The 23,756-nt window shown below is 46.5% G+C and overlaps 1 protein-coding gene across 1 annotated transcript; it reads right to left on the bottom strand.

The window, feature by feature from the left end:
- Positions 1 to 1,793: 1,793 nt before the first annotated feature.
- Positions 1,794 to 22,062, bottom strand: Lap3 (leucine aminopeptidase 3). Its single transcript, XM_059275845.1, has 13 exons — positions 21,921 to 22,062; positions 19,841 to 19,956; positions 18,065 to 18,119; positions 17,565 to 17,670; positions 16,396 to 16,555; positions 14,706 to 14,870; positions 11,493 to 11,651; positions 9,710 to 9,834; positions 8,261 to 8,349; positions 7,284 to 7,386; positions 4,952 to 5,031; positions 2,944 to 3,053; positions 1,794 to 2,185 (listed from the first exon to the last, which is right to left on the bottom strand). The coding sequence occupies exons 1-13, from the start codon at positions 22,020 to 22,022 to the stop codon at positions 1,996 to 1,998; spliced, it is 1,560 nt and encodes a 519-aa protein (XP_059131828.1). The 5' UTR covers positions 22,023 to 22,062; the 3' UTR covers positions 1,794 to 1,995.
- Between the last annotated feature and the right edge of the window lie 1,694 nt (positions 22,063 to 23,756).

The raw sequence follows: 23,756 nt of genomic DNA, 5'->3' as shown, positions 1-23,756 counted from the left end.
TGGAATGAATGGGGCGGTCTTTCTGTACTCAGGTGGACTCATGTTACGAATCTGGGCGCTCAGTGTTTTCAGGACAGGCCTCCAGCTGCAGCAGCCAGGGAACGTGAGGGGAAGACTATGCTAAAAACAGAAAGCATGGAGGCAGAGATCGCAGATCTTCAGAACAAGAGTGAAAAGGAGCCACTAAAAGCTGCACAGTATGGCTTACAGATACCGGAGAAGCAAACAGAAGCAACTGGATAAACGTCCTAAAGAGACGATGCCCAGGGCTGAAATTATAAACAAGAGAGTATGCGCTTCAAAGAGAAGCTGAGCACACGAGCTGGATGGTAGAGTTTGAGCTGTTAATGTGAAGTTATTAAACAACAGAAAACACAGCTGGAGCAGTCAGAAATGCAACTAACAGAAGCCACGGGCAGGAAGGGAATGACCTGGAAAACAAGTTATAAAACCATAAGCAGAACTAGAAGAAGCAAGGCTCAGTGAACATCAACTGGAGCAGAAGCTGGATCACCAGGACTTCTTCCCCACAAATCGGAAGAAACCCAGCTAGCCTCTGGGCAGCGTGCGTTCAACGGCGTGCCTTCGGAGGGCCTGGCTCTTCGGAGGGAGCTACTGAAACGGAAGGGGTGAAGACCGCCCTCAAGGAAGAGGAGAAGGAGCCACCATGCAAACAAGGGCAGCTAGAGTGTCAACACGTCCCTGTTGCACTTACAGAGTGAGAGAGAGTAATGCCTTAGGGAGCTCGCACAGGAAATCAAGACCTTCAGGTGCTGCTGAGCCAGCACTTCCCAAGCCTTGGGTCCCGCGGTGACAGAAACTCTGTCTGCAGAGCTGGAGGACTGAAGGTGCCTGAAATACCAGCTCGGCCTCCTGAAAGTCAGGTGTCGGTCACTGCAGAAGCAAAAGGCATTCACCAGAGCGCAGAGGCACAGAGGTTACAAGTCTCCACACTGCTGGGAATGAGAGGGTCTCAAGCTGAACTTGAACAGCAGGAGCAGTTGTCTGCCGTGTTGGAACAGGACGGTAATATAAAACACCTATTTAGGTAAAGTCAATAATCTGGAGAAATTTAAGAACTTCTATGAAGTATGGAATCTAAGCCTTCTGCCTCAGCCAACCCTTGTGCTCTAGAAGACACCATCACACAGATGAACTTCAGCTAAAGGGCAATGAGTTAAAGGAAATGCAAGCACAAAAGGCACCCTGTCCACACAGAGGCTGGAAGCATATTTGGGAGGCAGCAGACGACTTAGTGGAACCTACAGATGAAAGCCACCTGCAGCTTTCACAAAGTAAACTGTGAAACCGAGAGCTGAGCCAGAGGAATGAAAGCTGAGGCGTGAACCGCGGGAGAAAACACAAGTACCCATACTCAAACACAAGTGTGGGGTGCTCCACTGGCTAGGACCGCCCCGGAAGAAACACCTGCTGCCAGTGCTATTGGGGACGCTTCTGGATCCCACTTCAGAGAGTTCGAGTCCTGTCTCCATAACTTAAGAGGTAACACTTGGAGTGGGAACTGCAGACTCGTCAGGCATTCAGCCAGCCAGTCTCTCTCCTCACAAGAGCCGCCTCTGGACACGCTGCCAAAGAAGGAAAGTGTGCAGCTTGTGGATGAGCCAGCCAACACTGAGGCCGTCCGCAAACCAAGTGGGAACACCCCCAGGGCTCCCGGCTTAACTGCCAAATCAGGCTTCTAGTAGAAACGAAGGCAAGAAACCACAAGTAAATTGGAAAAAGGAGCTTACCCTGTAAAAATTGTAAATATGGCTTGAAAACACATACTATTATAAGATATTTTATTAGTCGAAAGGGCCTATATTCATTCATATATATAAAATTCAGATTTTCATGACTTAAGCATACTAAAATAATTTTGAAAATTGAAAAAGAACGCCATTCATTTTTGTCTTTAAAAGATTTTCATTCATTCAAAAATACTTTGAAGCCCAGATATCCACTTCAAGACACACGGGGAAGTTTCTGAGTGGACTAAGAACTGTCTTTACTGAAGCGGAGTAAGAACTCGATCAGGGTCCTCGTGGGCCGCCCACTCATGCCCTTCCGCAGGTACGGAACCTCGTCCTTGTTGGTCATCACGCCCGCTATGTCTAAATGTGCCCACTTGGAATGGGTCACAAACTCCCGCAGGAAGGCCGCAGCTGTACATGCACCTGCAGATCTGAAGAGAAGAAAGGCAAAAAAGGACGGCTTTACCTCATGTCAAGGTGCACTGAACATCTCCCTCAGCGACGGCTTTACCTCATGTCAAGGTGCACTGAACATCTCCCTCAGCCACGTTCAGAGCCAGAGGGACGCTGGGATAGAGTGTGCGATGTACGAGTCTCACAGCCTGAGCTCCATCTCTGGAACTGACACACATGTGGACGGAGAGAACCTAGTCCACAAAGCTGCCCTCTAACCTCCACAGGCATGTCACAGGGCCATGGTACACATGTCACCCCACACGCATTAAATGTGGCTTTTTGGGATAAATGACAAATTCTAGATTACTTTTCTGTGTAATGAATTCCTATAGTTCCCATCACTTACTTAAAATAACTTTTAAGTTTGAAAATTTCTAACATTAAGAGAACCTGCTAGAGAAACATTTTCAAAATTTAACACATCAGTAAACTGAGAAGCACTACATGGAAAGGAAACTGGTTAGGATTAAAATCTTCTGTGGCCGGGCGGTGGTGGCGCACGCCTTTAATCCCAGCACTCGGGAGGCAGAGCCAGGCGGATCTCTGTGAGTTCGAGGCCAGCCTGGGCTACCAAGTGAGTTCCAGGAAAGGCGCAAAGCTACACAGAAAAACCCTGTCTCGAAAAACCAAAAAAAAAAAAAAAAAAAAAAAAATCTTCTGTAAAAACGAGGAGACTAAAGAGTAGTTTGGCAACCCAGGATGACTGGAAAGACATTTAGATCATTTTACATACCTGTATTTTCCAATGTTATTGACATCAGCAAGCTGGCAATCTATGACTTGTTTTGTATAATGCTCAAAGAGAGGCATTCTCCAGACTCGGTCCCCAGTCTCTATGCTGGCCTAAAGAAGACAGTGTAACAGTGTAAGGTCGATGAAGCACAGTGAGAAACTCTGGTTCGATGCATGAAGAAAAGAGCTGTTCTAGCCTGTTACTGCAAAGCAGGGCTGTGAAAGAGATGTCTAAGAGTGCTTTAGGTCACTAAAAGATTCATCTCAGAATTAGGAAACAGAAATATTGTAAAATAACCCACACATCTCTAGGACATTTAGTAAAGTCTCAGTTTGAACCTGTAGGCTTTGTGTGTTTAAACTAGGGTGGATCCAAGACTCTGAAGAGCCTGGTCACCTTGGTCTGCTGGAGACATGCATGCAAGGCCTCCATCACCGATGACCAGGTCCTGAGACGAGATGACGTCATTCATGCCTTGCTTAGCCCCCCATTCATTTGTTTGTACTAACTGAGCTTGAGTGCACCACTGAGCCACAGTGCTAACACCTCTGCCATCCAAAGGCTCAGGCTCTCAGCAGAACCAGGCAAGCAGACCGCTCTACTTTACTCATTTTCAGAAGAAGTCAAAAGTAAAGCTTCAGAGTAGAAGGCCAAAAAGCAGCAGTAGAACCTGTTGTTTTAGGACCTAAGTACATCAGATGCATCGGCTACCTCTGGGAGAACACTATGGGCTGCTGATGGTTGACTTAATTATGCCTGTGAACACGTCATTTTAGTTAGGAAAAGAAATCACTTAAGCCTGGCAGTGGTGGCGCACGCCTTTAATCCCAGCACTCGGGAGGCAGAGCCAGGCGGATCTCTGTGAGTTCGAGGGCAGCCTGGGCTACCAAGTGAGTTCCAGGAAAAGGCGCAAAGCTACACAGAGAAACCCTGTATCGAAAAACCAAAAAAAAAAGAAAGAAATCACTTAAAAAACTCAAATGTTGTGTGTGTCATGGTGATACAGGGTAGTGTGGGAGGCCAGGAGAGGTTCCTGGCTCAGCCTTCAAGTAGACAGCTGAGCTAGTACAGAGGCTGAGAGTGAGCTTCATAAACAGAAAGACAGAGAAGAGGAGGAGCACTGTCAAGTGAGACATAAATCTGGGACCTTAAACAGACCTCATAAATGTATTCCTGGATTATGAGTCTATTCCCCAGGGTAAGCTGCCATTAACTGCCTGGGAAAGGAACAGGAGCTGCCAGATGGAGCCGCCAAGCAGCCACGTGGAGCACTGGAGACACGACTATTAACAGACGTGAAACAGACACGTTTTACCACGAGGACTCTGAGCAAGTATTGGGACAGGAACTAAACACTGTCCACAGAGGAGGACAAAGCAAACAGCTAGCAAAAGAACCGAAGCAGGACTGTCACATAAACGAGCCAGAAGAGGAGACGATCACAGAAATCAAGGACCGGGTCACCAGGAAGTCAGTGTCACCTGCTGACTAGAAACAGGCCAGGTTAGGCCAACAGTGGTACTGGCAGGTGAAAGCCAGTAGCAGTGAGTGACAGGGGAATGTGTGACAGGGGAAGCAAGGATGGAGGATGACTGGAAAGGACACAGAGCAGAGCAGTGAAGGGACCCCTCATCACTGACTCACTCAGCGGGGGAGCTTTGTTTACAATGTTGAGTCCACACACATTCACTGGAAGGCCAGCCTTTCACAGAGCTGGCCTCATACCCTTTGCCCATCCGGGATTATCCATCACAGCCATGTAATTTGTCAGTAATTTTAACATCATTCTGAGGCTACAGGGACAGGGAAGTGGTGCCATACTGGTAACTTAGGAATATGTCTAGAAAACCCAAAGCCACTGAATCAAGTTTATTGCTATGACCTATTTTCAATTCAAAGGCAACCCAACAGGTAGAAAATCACTTTTACACAGGGCTTGGACAAACATATCATTCAAAGGCCACAAAAATTAGTATCACTGTAACTTAAGGGTATATTATAGGCCTACCTCAAATAGTTTGTTCCATAGCCAGGATGAATTGGTAAAGACCCCGGTGGCACCTGATCCCAGGGCTACGTCCATGGCACCTGTAAGACACAGTCCCTCGGGTCAGTGCCAGTCTCTCAAGGTCAAGAGGTTCCTGTTACTTAGACCACAACTATGGTCTCTAAGTCCATCAATGGCTCCTTCATTACAAAATGTGGACAGGCTGGGAAACTGTCACTTCCAGAGCTAGTTATGCCTCTCAAACGAGAATTCCCCTTTATTATGGAAAATGCAGAAAAGGAAATGATATCAATTATCATCAACAACCCCACCCCACTTATTTTTGGTAGTTCTTTCTAGAGGTCTAGACAGCTAAGATTCTGGCCTTACTATATGTCCCATATCCTCAGGCACCAGCTCAGTCCCGGCACATGGCAGAAGCTCAATGAATGCTGACTGCCATTCATCTGACATCAGCTATATATCAGATACTACAGCGGGCAGTAATATTTGATGCCTATGAGGCATCCATGGGGGATACGTGTGCCACATTCTAGTCATTCATTTTAATGCCTTACTTTTAAAGTTGGTAGGTTTGGATAATATTCATTTGTCCTCAAAAGTTTTCTATTAAGTTTATAAATATTCCCACCAATTTTAAAATTTCTCATAAAAAGGATAAAAACTAACTATAAATAAAAACATGGTATTTTCACTTGCAGAAATAGAAAAAGACAGGCATAAATAGTTAATGCAATACCTAAATTTAAGAGGATTTCATAATACATATTTTAAATAACTGTTTTCTAGAACTCTAGAGTTATTGTCAGTTCCGGATGCAGCAACCCTTCCTGACCCTTAATGACAAGGCACAGTACAACTGATCAGCATCATCACAGAGGCTCTAGGTCCCCCATCTCTCCATCACTGCCCAACCTTGCCGTGCATGCCCCCCCCCCCCTGCAAGCCTCAAGTTTTTAGGAACTGAATAGGGAGACCAAAAGCTACAGAAATAACATAATGCTTACTTAAAAACATTTATGAAACTGTACCTCTGTATGCCAGCTTTAAAAATTAACTAAAGGGGGCTGGAGAGATGGCTCAGAGGTTAAGAGCACTGACTGCACTTCCAGAGGTCCTGAATTCAATTCCCAGCAACCACATGGTGGCTCACAACTATCTGTAATGAGATCTGGCGCCCTCTTCTGTATACATAATAAATAAATTTTAAAAAAATTAACTAAAAAGGGCAGACTTGCAAAAACATTGAAATAAAAAGGAAGTCTTAGTAAACCACTGTACTGTTATTACACCCACATATGAGAGAAACATGAAATGACTCCTGCTCCAGTAGACTTCCAAGACTCAGGAAAGATCAAAACCGAAGGACACCAAATGAGCTGAATTTTTATCTTAAAAGAAGTACAGATAAATTCCTAGGGAGAGATTTTTGGATGGAAGACTGTGAGCTTTGGAATTGTGCAACAAGCCACCATCCGTCTCACCCAAGAAATCTCTTCCCTCTCTACAGAGCCAATACATCAAGGCCTGCCTTTCGGGAATGCCTGCCATTCCTGCCACGGAGCTCTTTCCAGCCCTCACAACTGCGAGGCAACCGCAGCTGTCCTCAAGTACTAAGGCTGGAGGCCAGGAACTCCCTGGAGGCTGCGTAGCTGGCAAGCAATGCTACAGCCAAGCTGGTCTAAAGCCAGGGCTTTCTTTGCACACCTGTCCCACTGCTGTGAGTGCATCAAACAAAGACCTTTCCACCCATGTTTTTATTTCTTTACAATATGAAGTATAAGTGTAGAAAACTGACTGGATAGCAGATTTATTATGATTAGTATATTAAAAAATACCACTGATTTTGAAATCTATCAGTCTTCTCAGATTTGTATTAGATGGCAGTCATAACAAAAAAAAATAAATAACACCTCTCTCTCTCTTTTTTAAATCTGGCTGAGATGATCTGACCCAATTGTTAAGTTACCACTAGAGAACCAGAAGATGGCTTAGTCTTGATACCAAACCTAAAAACCTAACTCTGGTCCCCAACATCCACACGGTGAAGGGAAACCAGATCATACAAGGTATCCTCTGACCCCCCACATGGCATATGTGCACAATTTCATTTGTGAGTTATTGAACCCACCCCCTTTTTTTAGTAACTTTGGAATGCTTTAAAGCAATAGAACTAATATGAGAATGTTCTGTAACCAGAGGCAGTTCCTTTGGGGAAGGATCTTTGAATGTGAGTGGAGTGAACCAAACTTCAGCAAAATAACGCCCAGAGTACAGTGTGTGCACCGCACCCAAGATTTCTTCAGACAAGACAGGGAAAATGTGGCTTGACCTGTTAAGGTGGCAGCGTTGATGATGACCTTGGGGTTGAAGGTGTGTGCATAGCAGAGTGCATCGGCCAGGATGAGCCTGCCCTCAGCATCGGTGTTATCAACCTGCCAAGAAGACCAAAAAGAGAAAGGGTCACAGACAACCTGAGGAATGAATATGGAAAGTGGGCACAATAGCATTTGATTTCAAAGTGGGAAGCAGTCAGGGCAACACCTGTCACGGGGTAGTAAGAAGACCCTTGTGTTTCAGCTACAGCAGGAACGTATCTAACCTGGAGGGTAACGTAGTAAGTCCCTGCCCTAGCTGATGGAAAAGTAGGGAAATGTCTGGTCCATTCCAACGGCAAATGTTGTTAACAGGAGGAAGACTGGGGTGGATTAGCTAAAAGACTAACCAATCTGAACGTGCAGCATGCCTGAGACTCTAGTTTCTCTCTCTAAGTACCAAACAAAACAAAGACCTAAAGGAAGCTAAAACTAAATGGCAGCCTGGAACTCCAGGCTCAAAAACTCTTAAAACTTTGGCAACCCCGTTAGCCCTGTTTCTCTCCTTCAGCAAAGTCCCCAAGGCTCCTGAGCAGTGAATGGGTGCACATTTGTGCTCCACGGATGCCACAGTACAGAGCCCAAGTGTAGGGCCATGTTTTCTAATTGAAATCTAACACGAGGAAAAGTTAATCATGGCCCAAGCACCTAGAAACAGCCCATGCTTTACTGGTGTGTCGTGCTCTGCAGGTCAGGCCCAACAGCCAGGATTTGCATGTGTAGCATAATAAGTGAGAGATACAACAGGGAAGGAAAAATACTCAAACGTTTCCATCAAAAACTAACTGTACTTTGCATGAAAAAGGTTCTCAGGACCAAAAGCCTGGCCCCAAGTGCAGCTGGGGTCCTACACCTATGACACGTTGCCGTTGTGTGGCCACGATGGGGTTCCTGGAGAAAAACCAGAGGGCATGTTTTGTTGCCCCTCACGAACCTGGATGGTCTTGCCGTTCCTGGCTCTGACGACATCCCCTGGCTTGTTGGCCTTGCCGCTAGGCATATTTTCACAAAGCGGGGCCAAACCTATTGGGGAAACATAAAAAGGAATATGAGACACGCTTGATTCAAAAACGCCATGCTATGGGCCAAGCGGCTGCTGGAGAGCCATCAAAAGCACACCAGATACAGGCTTCACTTCCACGAGTGACAGAACTTGGTATCACCAGTGGCACAAGTGAGCTCAGCAGGAGCATGTGTAGCATGGTCTAACTTATTCTAACCCAGAAGAAATAAGTGCAAGCTACAGAACATCAGAACATCCTGGGCCTTCCAAGCTGCCCATGTCATGAAGGAGAGAAAGGAGAAAGAACAGGGCTCTCGGCGGGAAAAGTAAAGGCACATGGCAACCAAATGCAAGGTGCTATCTTTCTAGGGATCTAGACTTTAAAACTAAATATGGGGGCCGCAGAGATGGCTTGGGGGTAAGAGTGTACACTGCTCTTTCTGAGGACCTGGGTTTGGTTCCCAGCACCTAGCCTGTGACTCCAGTTTCAGAGGCTCTGATGCCCTCTTGTGGCCTCCAAGGGCACCTGTATTCACATGTACACAGAACCACACACTGACACACATAAATACACATAATTAAAAAATAAACTCCTAAAAAATACCAAATCTAAACAAAATGGACTTTTTTTTGGACTACTGGTTATTGTATAGATCCTTTTGAAATGTAACTGTATTATCATTACATAGAATGTTCTTTTTCTTAGGAGACATGTTAAAAGTACTCAGGGGTGAAAATATGTTGAAATGTGAGCATCTTCATTTCCAATAACACAGTTCTTAAAAGAGAATTACAGAACAAAAAGACTATGATGCTGGAATGGCGGGGTAAGGGAGATTCTGGACAGACAGATTTAAAGTATTATTTTACCTTTCCCACACAATGGATGAAACCCAACTGCCCGTTCCTCTTAATCTTGGCATTAGCAATGCTATAAACTCCTAGCACTGCTTCTGGAAGTTTGCATGTGTAACCCCAGGAGACGCTGTATACTAATTCCTTATTCTGTGTCAGCAAACTAATGGACCACAGTACCATGAAACAGTCAGTAAATGAGCCCGAGATGACGCCCTCCACTCCAGCTGCTCAGTTTTTCTTGCTGGAGTGAAGCACAGACATGATATCTGTGCTCCTGATGGCTAACCACTTCTCCTAAGTAAAACAAATCAATACAAGCTATAGCCTGCTGGCTGCAGAACACACTTAACTCAGTCACCTCAGACAGAAACACTGATTTCAGCCGAACAGCTTCTACTTGATGAAAAGCTACTTTAAAATGTCTTTTGGTCTTTTTAGAAGGAAGGAAACGTTTGGTGTTTCAGTTCTACCATCTGACTAGATTTTGGAAGCACTTCAAAATGCAACTCTTCTCCTACTTACCTATGATATTAATGGGCAAATTGAGCTTTGCTGCAGACACAATGGCCGAGCATATTGTTGCAGCTCCTCCCATGTCAGCCCGCATGAGGTCCATATTTGCAGAAGCCTTGATGGAGATACCGCCACTGTTTGGAGAAAGAGACAGAGTGTGCAACAACAATAACAGCAAAGTTGAAAGCTCAAATCACTTTCTTAAAAACAAAGACATGGTCAGTGAGATGGCTGAGGATAAAGGTGCTGGCTGCCAAGTGGGATGACCTGTGTTCAATCCCCTGACCCACACGTTGGAAGGAGAGAACTGATTCCTTTGATTTCCGTATGACTACTGTGCTGTGGGATGTTCTGTATGGCAAATGTGTTGTTCTGATTGGTTAGTAAATAAAACACTGATTGGCCAGTAGTCAGGCAGGCAGGAAGTATAGGTGGGACAAGGAGGAGAATAAAGTTGGGAAGTGGAAGGCTGAGGCAGAGAGACACTGCCAGCCGCCACGATGACAAACAGCATGTGAAGATGCCGGTAAGCCACGAGCCACGTGGCAAGATATAGATTTATAGAAATGGATTAATTTAAGCTATAAGAACAGTTAGCAAGAAGCCTGCCACGACCATACAGTTTGTAACCAATATAAGTCTCTGTGTTTACTTGGTCTGGTCTGAGCGGCTGTGGGACTGGCAGGTGACAGAGATTTGTCCTGACTGTGGGCCAGGCAGGAAAACTCTAGCTACACTACTGTGGCATTTGGGTACCCACATGCATACACACCATACATAATAAATAAGTAAAAAAAAACAAAACAAAACAAACCATCCATGTGGTGCTGTATGCCTGTGATCCCAGAATTTAGGAGGCTAAAAGCAGGATTTCAACTCTGAAGCCTGATTGGGTGACATAGCAAGACTATCTGAAAACAAAACAAAACAAACTCCCATACAAACTCAGAGTTCACCACCACACAAGAGCACCACATATCTGCCAAAGAAAGTCAAGTTTCTAAACTTGTGATCTGAATTACTTCAATTCTGTAGCCTTTATAGAGATAGAAAGTAATTCCAGAAATATGGATAAGTGAAGCAGGTCCTTTTATTTCTATTCAGATGAAACTTGACCAGATGCCACTGGAAACATCATCATACACTACCAACCCACCTAAGATCCACCTCTGCCTTCTCTCATTAACAAATGATACCCACAAAGATAGCCTTTTCAGAAAAAAACAAAAACAAAACAAACAACAAAACCCTTTTCTGACTTGATTAACCCAAGAAACCTGAAAGTCATGAGCTATTAAGGAAAGCTGACAAGCTCCCGGAACACTGGAGCATTCTTCTCAAGTCCACAGGACAGAAAGGCAATAGTTCTGACACCTGCTGGTAGCAGACGGCTACTGAATGAGAAAAGACATACGAAAGGTGTCTATGTGTGATGTGCATGTTTATCTGTGTAACGCATGCTTGCGTGTATGCGGGCATGACAAACACTTTACCAACGAGCCATCTCCCCAACCCACTGACTCGCCTTGGTACTATGACGGTGAATAAATACCTTCTGAATTGTGGCTTCCTCCCCTGTGGGTCACAAAAGCTCACAGGGCTAAACTAAGATCAGGACCATGATAAATAAAATTCCTAACTATCTTGCATGTATAAGCATTACAATTCAAAACTGGCAGCATGATATGTTTACTATAATGTGTACGACCTGATCAAAGCCCATGCTTATGAATCACACTATATATACATAGCATTCACTAAAATAGCGAGCACAGACACCCCCAAGAAGTACCTGTCAAAGGTAATTCCCTTTCCCACAAACACCAGGGGTGCTTCACTTGTGTTGTGGCTGCCTGTGTAGTGGATTTCCAAAAAGACTGGTGGTTCTTCAGACCCCTTGGCCACACTTAGGAATGAGCCCATTTCTTGTTCCTCTATCCAAGACTTGGGTCTACAGGGCAGAAAGAGGAAAAAGGAGAGATACAGTTACGTTTATTCCAAAACAACTTAGAAAAATTTCAACTGTATGCTAAAAAATGTACAACATACAAGTTATTCAAATGCTGAGTAGGACCTGGTGCAAGCAGTAATAGGGCACTTGCTTAGTATGCCCAAGGCCAGGAGCTCCATCCCCAGCATCAGGGGAAACCACTGGATACATACAGGCTGAAGGCATCAGTGAGCACAGCCTGTGATTTGTGTTTGTCTACTAGCAGGCAGAAGACACAACTCCGGGGATACTTTACCTGTAAAGTGAGATCAGGCACTCCCCTACCAAGGATTACACAACCACTCAGAGAGAACTTATACATGGTAACTAATACAATGTCAGGTAATAAAAAACATTTAGTCAATAAATAACAGTCCCCCCTAACCTACTCTGGTATTTCTGGTTTTAATTTGGAAGTGAAGTTAGCAAGGCTGGCATTCAGCTTTATTTTTGTTTTACTAATAATGGCACACACACAAAATAAACCAACAGAAACTCAACAAAGCTATCCTACACCAACAGGAATAAAATATCCTGTATCTTGGCTTATCTTTTCAACACTGGCACACCATTTCTCATAGCTCCAAGTGCAATTTGAGATGTCTCTGAACGGGAAAACTACTTAGTTCTCAATAAACACAGGCTCAGTGTGGGTAACATGAACCCGCATCTCAGTGCAAACCAGAACACACACGCCATATTGCTTTTCTTTCTAGGAGGAACAAATGTTCCATATTGATTTCTAGCCACAATAACTAGGCTTGTACTGCCAGACAGCCGGACACTAATCCAAGGACTACTCTTGCACTCGCCTACCCCTTAGGCAGACTATCACTCTAAAATTGCTGTCCTTATTTCAAAGGGAAACCAGAAACATAAATCTCATCAAATGAAACACGGCTGTACCCTGTAGGCATTTCTAATCCCAAGCTTAGTACTTGGTGTTTTGTTGCTGTCTTGCTTTTCTGGAAGAACTGTATTTCTTTGATGCAGAGCCACCTACCCTGGATGGGGTGCAGTCCGGCCACATCACAGCATGAGTCACAGGCCATGCACGCATGGATGCAACATGCTGGTCTGTCTGAACTCCTCTTCCCTCTGTTCACCTACAACTCTTGTTTCTAAGACTCTGCTGCACACCTCACCTGAAGCCTGGTCTGTTAACATTTCAAGTGATCTTTGAGGACTCTGCTGGGCTCCATTTCCACTCACAGCCCTCATCCTGCCCCTGCAGCACTCTCCCCTAACTGCAGGTCTCATGCTTCCCCTGCCCTGGCAGCACCCGCCACTACTCCCTCACGCTCACACAGCAGAGCACTGGCCTCTCCTCCTTCAAGACAGGACACGGCCATAGAGCCTACGCACGGATACAGACTCAACACACAGGAACTACTAAGGGCATCCTAGCAAGCTCCCAGCCCCATGTTTTCTACACATTATTATTATCTTCTTCATTCTGTCTCAATAGGGACTTTCCTTTAAAAAACAAAACAAAACAAAAAACAAACAAACAAACAAACCAAGACTCTAATCACAATTAAGTGCTGAAGAATCCCCTTAAAATGAAAAGATCTATCAAGAAATAACTCCGAGCCAGGTGGTGGTGACGCACGCATTTAATCCCAGCACTCGGAAGGCAGAGGCAGGCGGATCTCTGTGAATTCGACGCCAGCCTGAGCTACATACAGAGTGAGTTCCAGGAAAGGCGCAAAGCTACACAGAGAAACCCTGTCTCGAAAAACCAAAAACCAAAACCAAAACCAAGAAATAACTCCGAAAATCAAGTAAAACAAGTATCTGTTAATTTATTTTAATCAGAAGCCCTCCCAAAAGCTCAAACTTGGGTGTTTAACAGTCTGAAGAGAGTTTTCAAATGGGAAATGGAAATTAGAGGAATTGGACTTCCAAGTCTCATCACCCAGCACTGACAAGCACTTGGGAGGGCTGGGTATGTGACCCCACAATGTAGCCAAGTTCATGGGCAGGTGGATTCTCACCCTACGCCCAGTCAGTGTTCTGCACTCTTCACTTGCATCATAAACAGAAATGTAGAAAGGACAACACATCAAAACATGTACGCTCCTTGAATGTCAACCAGGGGCTGGAGAGATGGCTCAATGGTTAAGAGTACTGGTTGCTCTTCCAGAGGACCCAGGTTCAATTCCAAACTCCCAGATAGTGACTCAAAACTGTAACTCCAATTCCTGGGGCTCCAACACTCTCTTCTGGTCTTCCTTGGCACGACACACAGTACACAGACATACATGCAAACTAAATACCCATACATATAAAATAAAAATTATTTTTAAAAAAAGTTAAACAGTTACCATTTGACCTAGGAATTCAACTCCCATCTCTTTACTCAAGAGGAATGAACTGTATAGTATGCAAATTATGTCTCAATAAAAAAAATCACACAACACAGTATGAAGTCATGAAACTCTAAAAGATGAGAGGAAGATGCAACCCTGTAACTCTATCTGACCTCTTGTACAGCTGCTAGTGGGCTCAATTCACTCCTCTAAACAGAGTTCAGTTTTAGGATCTCACTTGTGTTGGTCAGGGTTTCTATTGCTGAGATAAAACACCACAGCCATGAGCAGCTTGGGGAGGGAAGTTTATTTCAGCTTACACTTCCAGGTAATAGTCCATCACTGAGGAAAGTCAGGACAGGAACTCAAGCAGGGCAGGAACTTGGAGGCAGGAGCTGATACAGAGGCCATAGAGGGGTTCCTGCTCACCATGGCTTGCTCAGTCTGCTTCTTTACAGAACCCAGGACCACCAGCTCAGGGATGGGCCCATCCACAGTGAGCTGGGTCCTCCCACACCAACTGTCAATCAAGAAAATACACCACAGGTTTACCCACAGGCCAACTGGGTAGGGGCATTTTTCTCAATTGAGGTTCCCTCTTCCAAAATGACTCTAGCTTGTGTCAAACTGATATAAAACCAAACAGCACACACTGCTGTTTTGGCTGCACATCCCATGAGTCTATGACATAATCATAAATTACCTGATATGGACCTCTGTTTTACTACTGGCACTTTTGAGATTTTTTTCGATAATTGCAGCAAATCTCGTTGGTGTCATCTCATTGGCTGGAGACTCCATCAGCTGGCGGGCCAAGTTCTGCCCAGAAGCAAAGAGGACCCCTTTCTCCCAGGCCTCCTGATCGCCACTGTGGAAGAAAAGAGTGACTCTCAAACAACATCAAGAGGACTGACCTTTCTGCTGCTAAGTGAGGCACTTATCTTTAAAAAACATCAAGACTACAAACAAAGAATGATTGTACAAGACCCAGATCCATTCTGTGAGCAAGAAAACAGGCCCCACTGAAGATCCAGGAGAGATCTGGCTAAGCAGTTAGCTTCAAGAATCTCCCCCTGCATAATTAAAAATGTGCGTGTGAGGGGGCGGTGATGGGTATTTGCAGCTATAAACCCATATGCAAAGGTTATGTAGAGATTCCTACCCAGAGTCCAGTTCCCTGCAGAGAAATGGCAGTCCCAAGCACTAACTGTGAGGCCAGCATGCAGCAAACATTCAGATGTGGAGTTGTAGGCTCTGCAGCTTTATTGTGCCTGGATAAAGGCTCCAAATCCCAACCCAGTGGACAGCAAGGAGTAGCTTTACAAGAGAATGCAGTAAGGTGCATGTTGCATGGTCCTCCTCTTTGACAGCAGTTAATATGGGTGACATAGACAAAATAACAGCTGGCACCTCAGAACATTCACCATGTGCCACTCACTTGACATATTTTGTCTTTGGATTATCATACAAACGATGACATCAGCCAGGAATGATGGCACATGCCTGTACTTATAGCACCACAGAGGCTGAGGCAGCAAGATTGTGAGTTCAAGGCTATATACAGTGAGACCCTCTCTCAAAACACAAAACTCTATGCCAGGATTACAACTCTCCTACACAAACGACGACAGAAATACAGATGTGGGTCACTTAACTGAGGTTATCCCAAATAAGTGACAGAGACAGGATTCAAATGCAGGTTGACTGGTTGCAGAACTTTCATTCCCAACCACTCTCTAACAGATACTAACCACTGTTCTATGCCAAAAGACACCTACTGGAAGATCTCTTACTGTCTATTCCTGACAGCAGAAACCTGTCCCTTCAAAACTAAAGTAGAATAGGGCTGGAAAAATTATGGTCAATTATCTTCTGAAAGCATCTCCCACCATGGACCACAAAGGCAAAGATGGAATACCCTCATCCATATAGATCTAACATGTAGCATAATGTCAGCAGGTGTGAGTTCAACGGGAAGTATTTGGATTAAAAGCTCACTAGGATATGCTGCCGAGTCATTCCTCCTTCTGGGAAAGAGCCAACACTGTGAGTGCTTCTTAGTAACCAGCAAGTACAGAAGATTGTCAGGAGCCACAGAGGAATTACACACACACACACACACACACACACACACACACACACACACACGGCAAGATTGTCAGGAGCCACAGAGGAATTACACACACACACACACACACACACACACACACACACACACACACACACACACGGCAAGAGCCAGGAGCAGAGCTTGGGGACAATTACTACACTGTAAAGAGGGCTGAGACCGTAAGTAGGAGACACAGAAGCCACACAGCGCTGCTGGACACTGGAAAGCAGGCATGCTGTCAGAATGCCCGGGAGTGCCACCCATACCCGTTTCCTTCCATCACCTTCCATAGAGCTTCGCTGATACAGCCACCTTCTTTTTCTGCTTTAGGTCATCATACTCATAGAGACCAAGCGTGGCTCCTTCCGCTGCAGCCTGAGCATCTCCGCAGGGATCCACCTCCACTGAAGGCAGCTCCAGGTCTTGAACCTGCCTGCATCCCGCTTCAGAATGACAACATAAGCAGAAAACGGAGTCAGCACGAAGCAGGGGCACGCGCTGGTGTGCCGGGGAACAGAACGGGGTCTACATTTTCACTTCCTCTTCCGTAAAGTGTGGCTGGGTATGTGCCTCACGGGCAGAGCTCCTCACAAGTGGGAGACCCTCAGAGAGAGGCAGATGTTACTAGAAGCATATCCGAGGCACTAGAGTTTCCTGATAAAGCTTCCCAGCTGCCAGATCAAAGGGACTAAGAAATGATGCCACTGAAGCTACTCCCAAGCAACTGAACAAAGACCATCATTAACAGAGCATCATTAACGGCATTTATTAAGAATGTGTCAGCAAAAACTCTCAAATAAAAGCTAGAAATGCCTACTTAACCCTGGAAGCAAACTTCATGAGCATTCATGATATACCCAGGGCCAAGGATTAATTAAACCAAGTAATGCTGCCTCAGAGGGTTTCTCGAAGTGCATTTGGGGCAGCCATCCTGTGGGAAAGGCTCTCCCTGCTGCTAAGCAACAAAGTGACTTGAAGGCATCGACCTCAATTCCCCTATTCCACCTATCAAACCAACTGGGACAGGCCGTGCAGGTTGCTAGCAATGAGTAAGTATCCCTTACTCTGCTCCTGTTTTCTCTGACAATTCCATGTTATCGAAAAGTTGGGCAACAGCAAGGCTGCATGACAAAATGGAAAACCATCTACGAATCACAATTTCTGATAGACTATAGTTCTAAGGACAAATGGCAGCAAACCTCCCAACAGAAAACAAATACTAAAACTAAAAATGTCATAAGCTAGCCTCTTTACCTAGGTAAGGTCAAGCACATTCACATAATCTGAACTGGCTGAGCTATTGCATGTGGGCCTGTGGGCCTGTGGGCCTGTGGGCCTGTGGGCGGGGGGGGGGGAAGGGTAGTGGCAGTGAATGGACATAGGGGAGGAAGACTGGCTGGAGGAACGAAGCCCTGGGAACCCCCAGCTGTTAAACATAAAGAGCAAGCAAACCTGCAACAGCAGCTCTGATGTTTTCTTTGCCTTCATGCCAGTTCTCCTGGTCATCGACGCCAGCCGACCTCTTGCCAAGACCAACCACCACCACACTGGGGAAGTCCTGCTCCACAAACACACCCAGTCAACCACTGTCAATTCTTTCAACAGCTCCTTTCCAGAAGGGAATGGCAGAGGGAGACAGAGGTGCCACAGAGCCACTCAAGGTCAGCAAGGAAGAGCCCTGTGTGCTGACAAGTACAAAGGATGTGGCAGGCAGATGAGGGTGACTCTCCAAACCACTCTGCATGGGGTGGCGGTCTTCCTCCACACCGAGGACAACAGGCTAGAGGAGAGGAGACAGCCTTTATGATCATAAGGAGTGCTTCTGCTTAACATAGGAATCAAACTGTAAGACCAAACACAAGAGTTCTAGCATGACCAGGCAGCCAGAGTAATGGGCACATGGGAGGTCTCAATATGGATTTTTCCAGAGGAACATGACCTTCATTTCATACCTGATGCAGACCGTAGAAGGTTCGGGTTTTGCCTGCCTTCAGAGGAGGTCCAGATCTAAAGCGAGAGGAAATGGTTGTTTTAAACATCACGGTTTGTGCTGGTCTCCTGGTAAAAGACCCAAGCAATAGCAGACACGCTTGCTAACTGTCTCTGTTCGGTGCTTCACTACGGCTTTACAGAATGCATACAGCCAGTCTCCTCAGATGCAGCACTTCTACCTCAAAAAGCACTCAGTCAACTTCTAGGTCGGACAGAACAGGAACATCAATTTAAAACCAACAGGGAAGCCAGGGGTGATGGCTCGTGCCTGTAACACCAGAACTTGGGAACCCGAGGAAGGACTGCCATGAGTTGGAGGCCAACCTGAACGACACAGTGAGTTCAGGTTCGGCCTAGACTACCAAATGTGGTGCTCTCTCTCTCTCAAACAGTGCCATGGATGGGCAAGGTACCCTGCACAGGGGATCTGAGCACTGGATGGTGACTGTAACAAATGAAGGGAACCCTTCTAATAGAAGAAACACCACCAAACGCAAACCAGAGCGGTGTCGAGGGCGGCTGACTTGACAGCACCGTCTCTGGCATAGGTGTTCCACACACTGTTTACTGAGATGGAAGAGAGACACGGCAATCTCCAACCAAAGAGGGATTCCACAGTAGCCAGAGGCTCAGGCTGGAGCCCGCAGTGACTCTGCAGCAAGGCCAGTGATTTCTGGACTCTAACAGGTCAGCTTCTGGATTAATGATTTAAGAAGGTACTTGTGACGGCTATGTACTAGTAAAGGACTACCATCCAAGAGGAGGTACAAGTCCTAGACGATCAGATAATTACTGTAACTATCAGGTGACACCTGGTACATTCTAACAAACAGTCTATAACCTGGGTCACAGGTAGTTATAGGGGCTTGTGTTGCTCTATTTCTGCCAACTGTGGCCAGTAACTCTAAAGGTTCCCTACTTCCTCCAGGACCTGCTAATCTAGAAGAGGTCAGATCTCAGGCCCTCCCCAGACTGACCAAATTTCAGGCTGTATTTTTTCTTTGTTTTTTTTTCCTTCAAGATAGGGTTTCTCTGTGTAACTTTGAAGCCTGTCCTGGAACTCACTCTGTAGACCAGGCTGGCCTGGAACTCATAGAGATCCTCCTGCCTCTGCCTCCCAAGTGCTGGGATTAAAGGCGTGTACCACCTGGCTCAGGCTGTATTCTTGCTAATCAGATGATCCACCTGTACTTTAATATTTGAAAAGCCTTCAAAGTCCAGCCAGGCAATCAAAGGGCAGGACCTGAGGCTGTTGTTAAACTAGCTGAGTACTTTCAGAGGCTGGTGCCAGACAGGAAAGCAGGAGTTATGAACCTGGGAAGTGGGCTGAGGAAACCTGTTCCTTTCTGGATCCATCAATCTTTCACAGTAAGTTTGTGATCTGGCCAGAAACCACATGACTTCCCAGAACTACAGACCCACCCACACTGAAACAATTGCCCAGCTTCTTCCAGAACCTACTTTCATTTCCAGAGAACCAGCTAGCCAGGGCTCCATTAACTTTATCTGACACACACAGAAGAATCTCTTTCGATCTTGGGGCCTTTAAGAACTAGAACCCTGCCCCGTGTCATGACACACACATTTAATCCCAGTACTCCCGAGAACGAGGCAGGTGGATCTCTGTGAGTTCGAAGCCAGCCACCCTGGTCTACACAGTTCCAGGACAGCCAGGGCTACACAGCAAGACCCTGTCTCTCACACACAAAAGGAACCCCCAATACAGTACTACTTACATGTCCAACATTTCTCTCAGCTTCCCAGCCACCAGCTTGTTAAAATTCTCCCCTGCACTTGTAAACTGCGGTAAGTCATCATCTTTGTCTTTGGAGTAAATTCCTAAAACAAGACCCTGGGAAAATTAGGAAAGACAAATACAGTCAGAGTATAGAAGGCATGACCTTTAGAAGGCTCTGACTGCCCAAACGTTGGACTGTGTCTTCCCCAAGGGGCAAGAGCAGGGGCAAAGAGCAGAGCAGCAGCCCCGACTTCAGCAGCCGAAATCCCTGCCAGGGCAAGGCTGGACCTGGGGTATGTGAGATATATTGGGCCCAACCCTACACATGAAAAATCACTTGTTTCAGACACACTGTCTCAAGGTTACAATCCTTTGAAATACTTGGTGTTTTGATTATGGCCAGTCACTGGGTTAGTTGGCTGTAGGACTTGGTACCTCCAGAAGTGTCAGGGGTATGCTCAGAAAACCTGAGATTTTTGGAGCACTTCAGATTTCAGGTAAGGGGCCGGGCGGTGGTGGTGCACATCTTTAATCCCAGCACTGGGGGTTGAGGGGGCAGAGCCAGGCGGATCTCTGTGAGTTCAAGGCCAGCCTGATCTACACAGCAAGATCCAGGACAGGCACCAAAGCTACACAGAGAAACCCTGTCTTGAAAAACAAAAACAGATTTCAGGTAAGGGATGCTCACATTGTCTAGTAAGTAGCTTATCAATCAGGTAGGGGGAAGTATGCAACTTTGCAGGGAGGTCAGAGGCAGGGCCTTCTGCCAAGCACATAAGGGTGTGACCATCTCCCTCAGAAGCCCCAGGTCCCAAACACATGAAAGAATGGTGTAAAACCACTGCTCACCATTTGCTTTCACATGGTAATTCATGACTTTTAAAATACTGTTTCCCTTAGCTGGGCGGTGGTGGCACAAGCCTTTGGTCCCAGCACCCGGGAGGCAGAGGAACCGCCTCACACAGTCCAGGTGGACTTCTGGGAGTTCAGTGCCAGCCTCGTTTACTGAGCAAGTCCCAGGACTACACAGAGAAACCCTCTCTCGGAAAAAAGGCTGAAACCTCGTTCCTGACACACTAACTCCTGGGTGGTAAAATTTTGACAATGTGCATGCCTTCTTTCTGGCCTTGGTCCTTTCCAAAATCCCCAAATACTCGGGCCACATAGTGCCCCATCTTTTCGCCGGAGAAATCTGGCTTCCTTAGCACGGTAACTGCCAGGTTCTAGCTTTCCCAAAATTGTTTGTCTCTGGGGTTCCATGAGACCAAGCTGGGTCCGTCCACTGTCACTCGGCAGACCGGTCATAGGGTTGGAAACAGTACTGATAGGTGTCCGCCAAATCCCTCTGCTATCTGTGATACCTGAAGGGGACCTGAGCCCACCTGGAACATTCCTCCCTCACCAGGTCCTCAAAGCAGGCTCATCATTCCGATGAGCCAGCACCCTTCCAGACCCTTCACATCTGAAAGCGTCCTTTATAATTTCTCACAGTCCAGCTAGATGGAGAAGACGCTCTTTCAATTTCAAGATGACCTCTCTCAACAAAGCCCTTTTCCCTAGAAAGGCACTGCTTTTCTCCAGAAACCCAATCCAGCAGCTCACTCGCCCTAGGGACTTTTCGGACATTTCACTTCAGCACGGGAGAGGGGTCCCGGCCCTGTGACTGGCTACTCTGGAACCTTAGCAGACTTTGGGACAATCCTGCCGCTGTCCTTTCTAGGGTTTCCGCGAGGACTAGAAGAATCGATGAAGCAGGCGCGTGTAATTTTTCGGAGCTCAGTTGGATGGAGGAAGTCAGTAAAGGCTGCGAAGCGGAGCGTGCGGTTCCGATCAGACTTCAGAACCTAGCCCTGTCCAGGCAGGAGCAAAGGGCGCGCCCTCAGCAAACAGCATCGGTCGTCCGCGCCGCAGGCCGGGCTCAGGCTGGTGCCCTGCAAACTCGGGGAACTTTTCTGTTCAGCTCATTTGTGCAACTTGGTGCGTCCGTCCTCCACACCGGCGGCCTGCACCAGCCCGGCCACCCCGCCACCCGCGGCCAGGGCACGCGCAGCCCGCCCGGGCGAGCCGCCGCCACTCACCTTCGTCATGTCTGCGGTGGAGAGACCCCGATCCCAGACACGTTTCACTCCTAAGCGGCGGAGCGCGACTCGCGCGGCAGCCGGAAGAGGCAGCAGGAACATCTTCTCGGCTCGGCCCACGGCGCCGCCCTCCGGAGAGAGCACGTGGCACAAGGGAGGGCGCGCGCCTGGGGGCGGGACCTCCGGGGTCTCCGGGCGCGCGCCTGGACAGCCAGACAGGTGGCTGGGGCGGGGCGTGCGGGCACCGGGGGGCGGGGTTGTCGGCAACTGGGCGGAGAAGCGCTAGAGCCTTGGGGGCGGGGCGGCAGGCCCATGGGCGGGGTTCTCTGTGATTGTGGGCGGGGCGGGCGTCGTGGGGCGTAGCTTCTGCGGACTCAGGGTCGTGCGGGTCTGCGCGTGCGTGTGCCAGAAGCCTGAGACATTGGAATAAGACAGAGTGATAGAAGTATGTGACTTCTATTTAACAAGTTTGTGTGTGTATGGGAGCCCTGACAGAAAAATGAGGTCTTGAAAATGGTTAGGTCTGAGTGCTGATATTGAACGAAGAGTAATGGTTCTGAATAAGTAACTAAGCTAAAAGAAAACTAGAGCCGGGCGGTGGTGGCTCACGCCTTTAATCCCAGCACTCAGGAGACAGAGCCAGGCGGATCTCTGTGAGTTCGAGGCCAGCCTGGGCTACCAAGTGAGCTCCAGGAAAGGCGCAAAGCTACACAGAGAAACCCTGTCTTGAAAAACCAAAAAAAAAAAAAAAAAAAAAAAGAAAAAGAAAACTAGAAGAATGTAAGGATTAGCTAAGCTGAACAAGGTTCGTTTGTGCAAATTTCTATCTTTCTTAACTTCTCACCTTTGGTGATAGTATCGTTTACATGGGAGTTTTATGTCCTGGTTTGGGTTTAGGAGACCCAAAGATGGCTCTTCTTGTGCTTGCTCCTGTTCAAATTGCCTTTAGCACAGAATATTTATGCCCAAATGGTGTACTTTAAGGTAGCATATCTTCCATCTTCCATTATCTAGTAGGGGCATAAAGTACTGTGATTACAAAAACTGTTTAAAAATTGTCTTATGTAGACACATGTGGATATGGGCCGTGATTGTCCCCATCTCCCCCCACCCCCAAGACTCATGTCAGAAGCTTGTAGTGCTACTGGAAGGAGGTAGAACATTAAGCACGTGGGACCTAGTAGAAAGACGTTGGAAGGTTTCAAGTGTGCTCTTGAGAGAACTGCTGTGAAGAGGCATTCCACCATGTACTTTGAGCATAATTGCTATGATATCACTGGCCCTGAGCTCCAGGATGGAATGACCATGGAAATCTCCGGAGTTATGAACTAAAGAAAATCTTTCCTCTTTTTAAGCTTCAGGAATTTTTGTCATGGTGATAAAAAAAGTTACTAACATAATACCCTCAAGTTCCTTCCACCTCCTTCATTTTGTCCAATGCCATTTCTTCCAAGAAATGTCTCCAGACCCTCCCCATATGGGTTATGCCTTTCCTTCTACTTCCAAAGCAGTCAGTCTCAAAGTGCTAATCAAACTGTATCGTGCTCTTTTGAGGGGCTATGGCTTTCTCCTTTGTGTACTCCTGCCAAGATCTGGCATCTGATGTATATCCAGGACCTATGCAAACAAGGCGCTCATAAATATTTGAATGAATGTATGATCAAAGTCCAGCTGAGGCAGCAACATTTAATTAAAGAACAGGATAGGTGCCAGTGTGACTTCCTGATAATAAACTGCATGAGAAGGAGATAGATAATTAAAAGGGACATCAGGATCAGGAAGAGTGTGGGAGAGTGTTGGCTTGGCATGGGGTGGGGAGATCAGACCAGCTTGGAA

Source organism: Peromyscus eremicus, chromosome 10 (assembly GCF_949786415.1).
Source record: "Peromyscus eremicus chromosome 10, PerEre_H2_v1, whole genome shotgun sequence".
NCBI lineage: Eukaryota > Metazoa > Chordata > Mammalia > Rodentia > Cricetidae > Peromyscus > Peromyscus eremicus.
The sequence above is the reverse complement of the archived record's forward strand: the minus strand, read 5'-3'. Positions and strand labels throughout refer to the sequence as shown.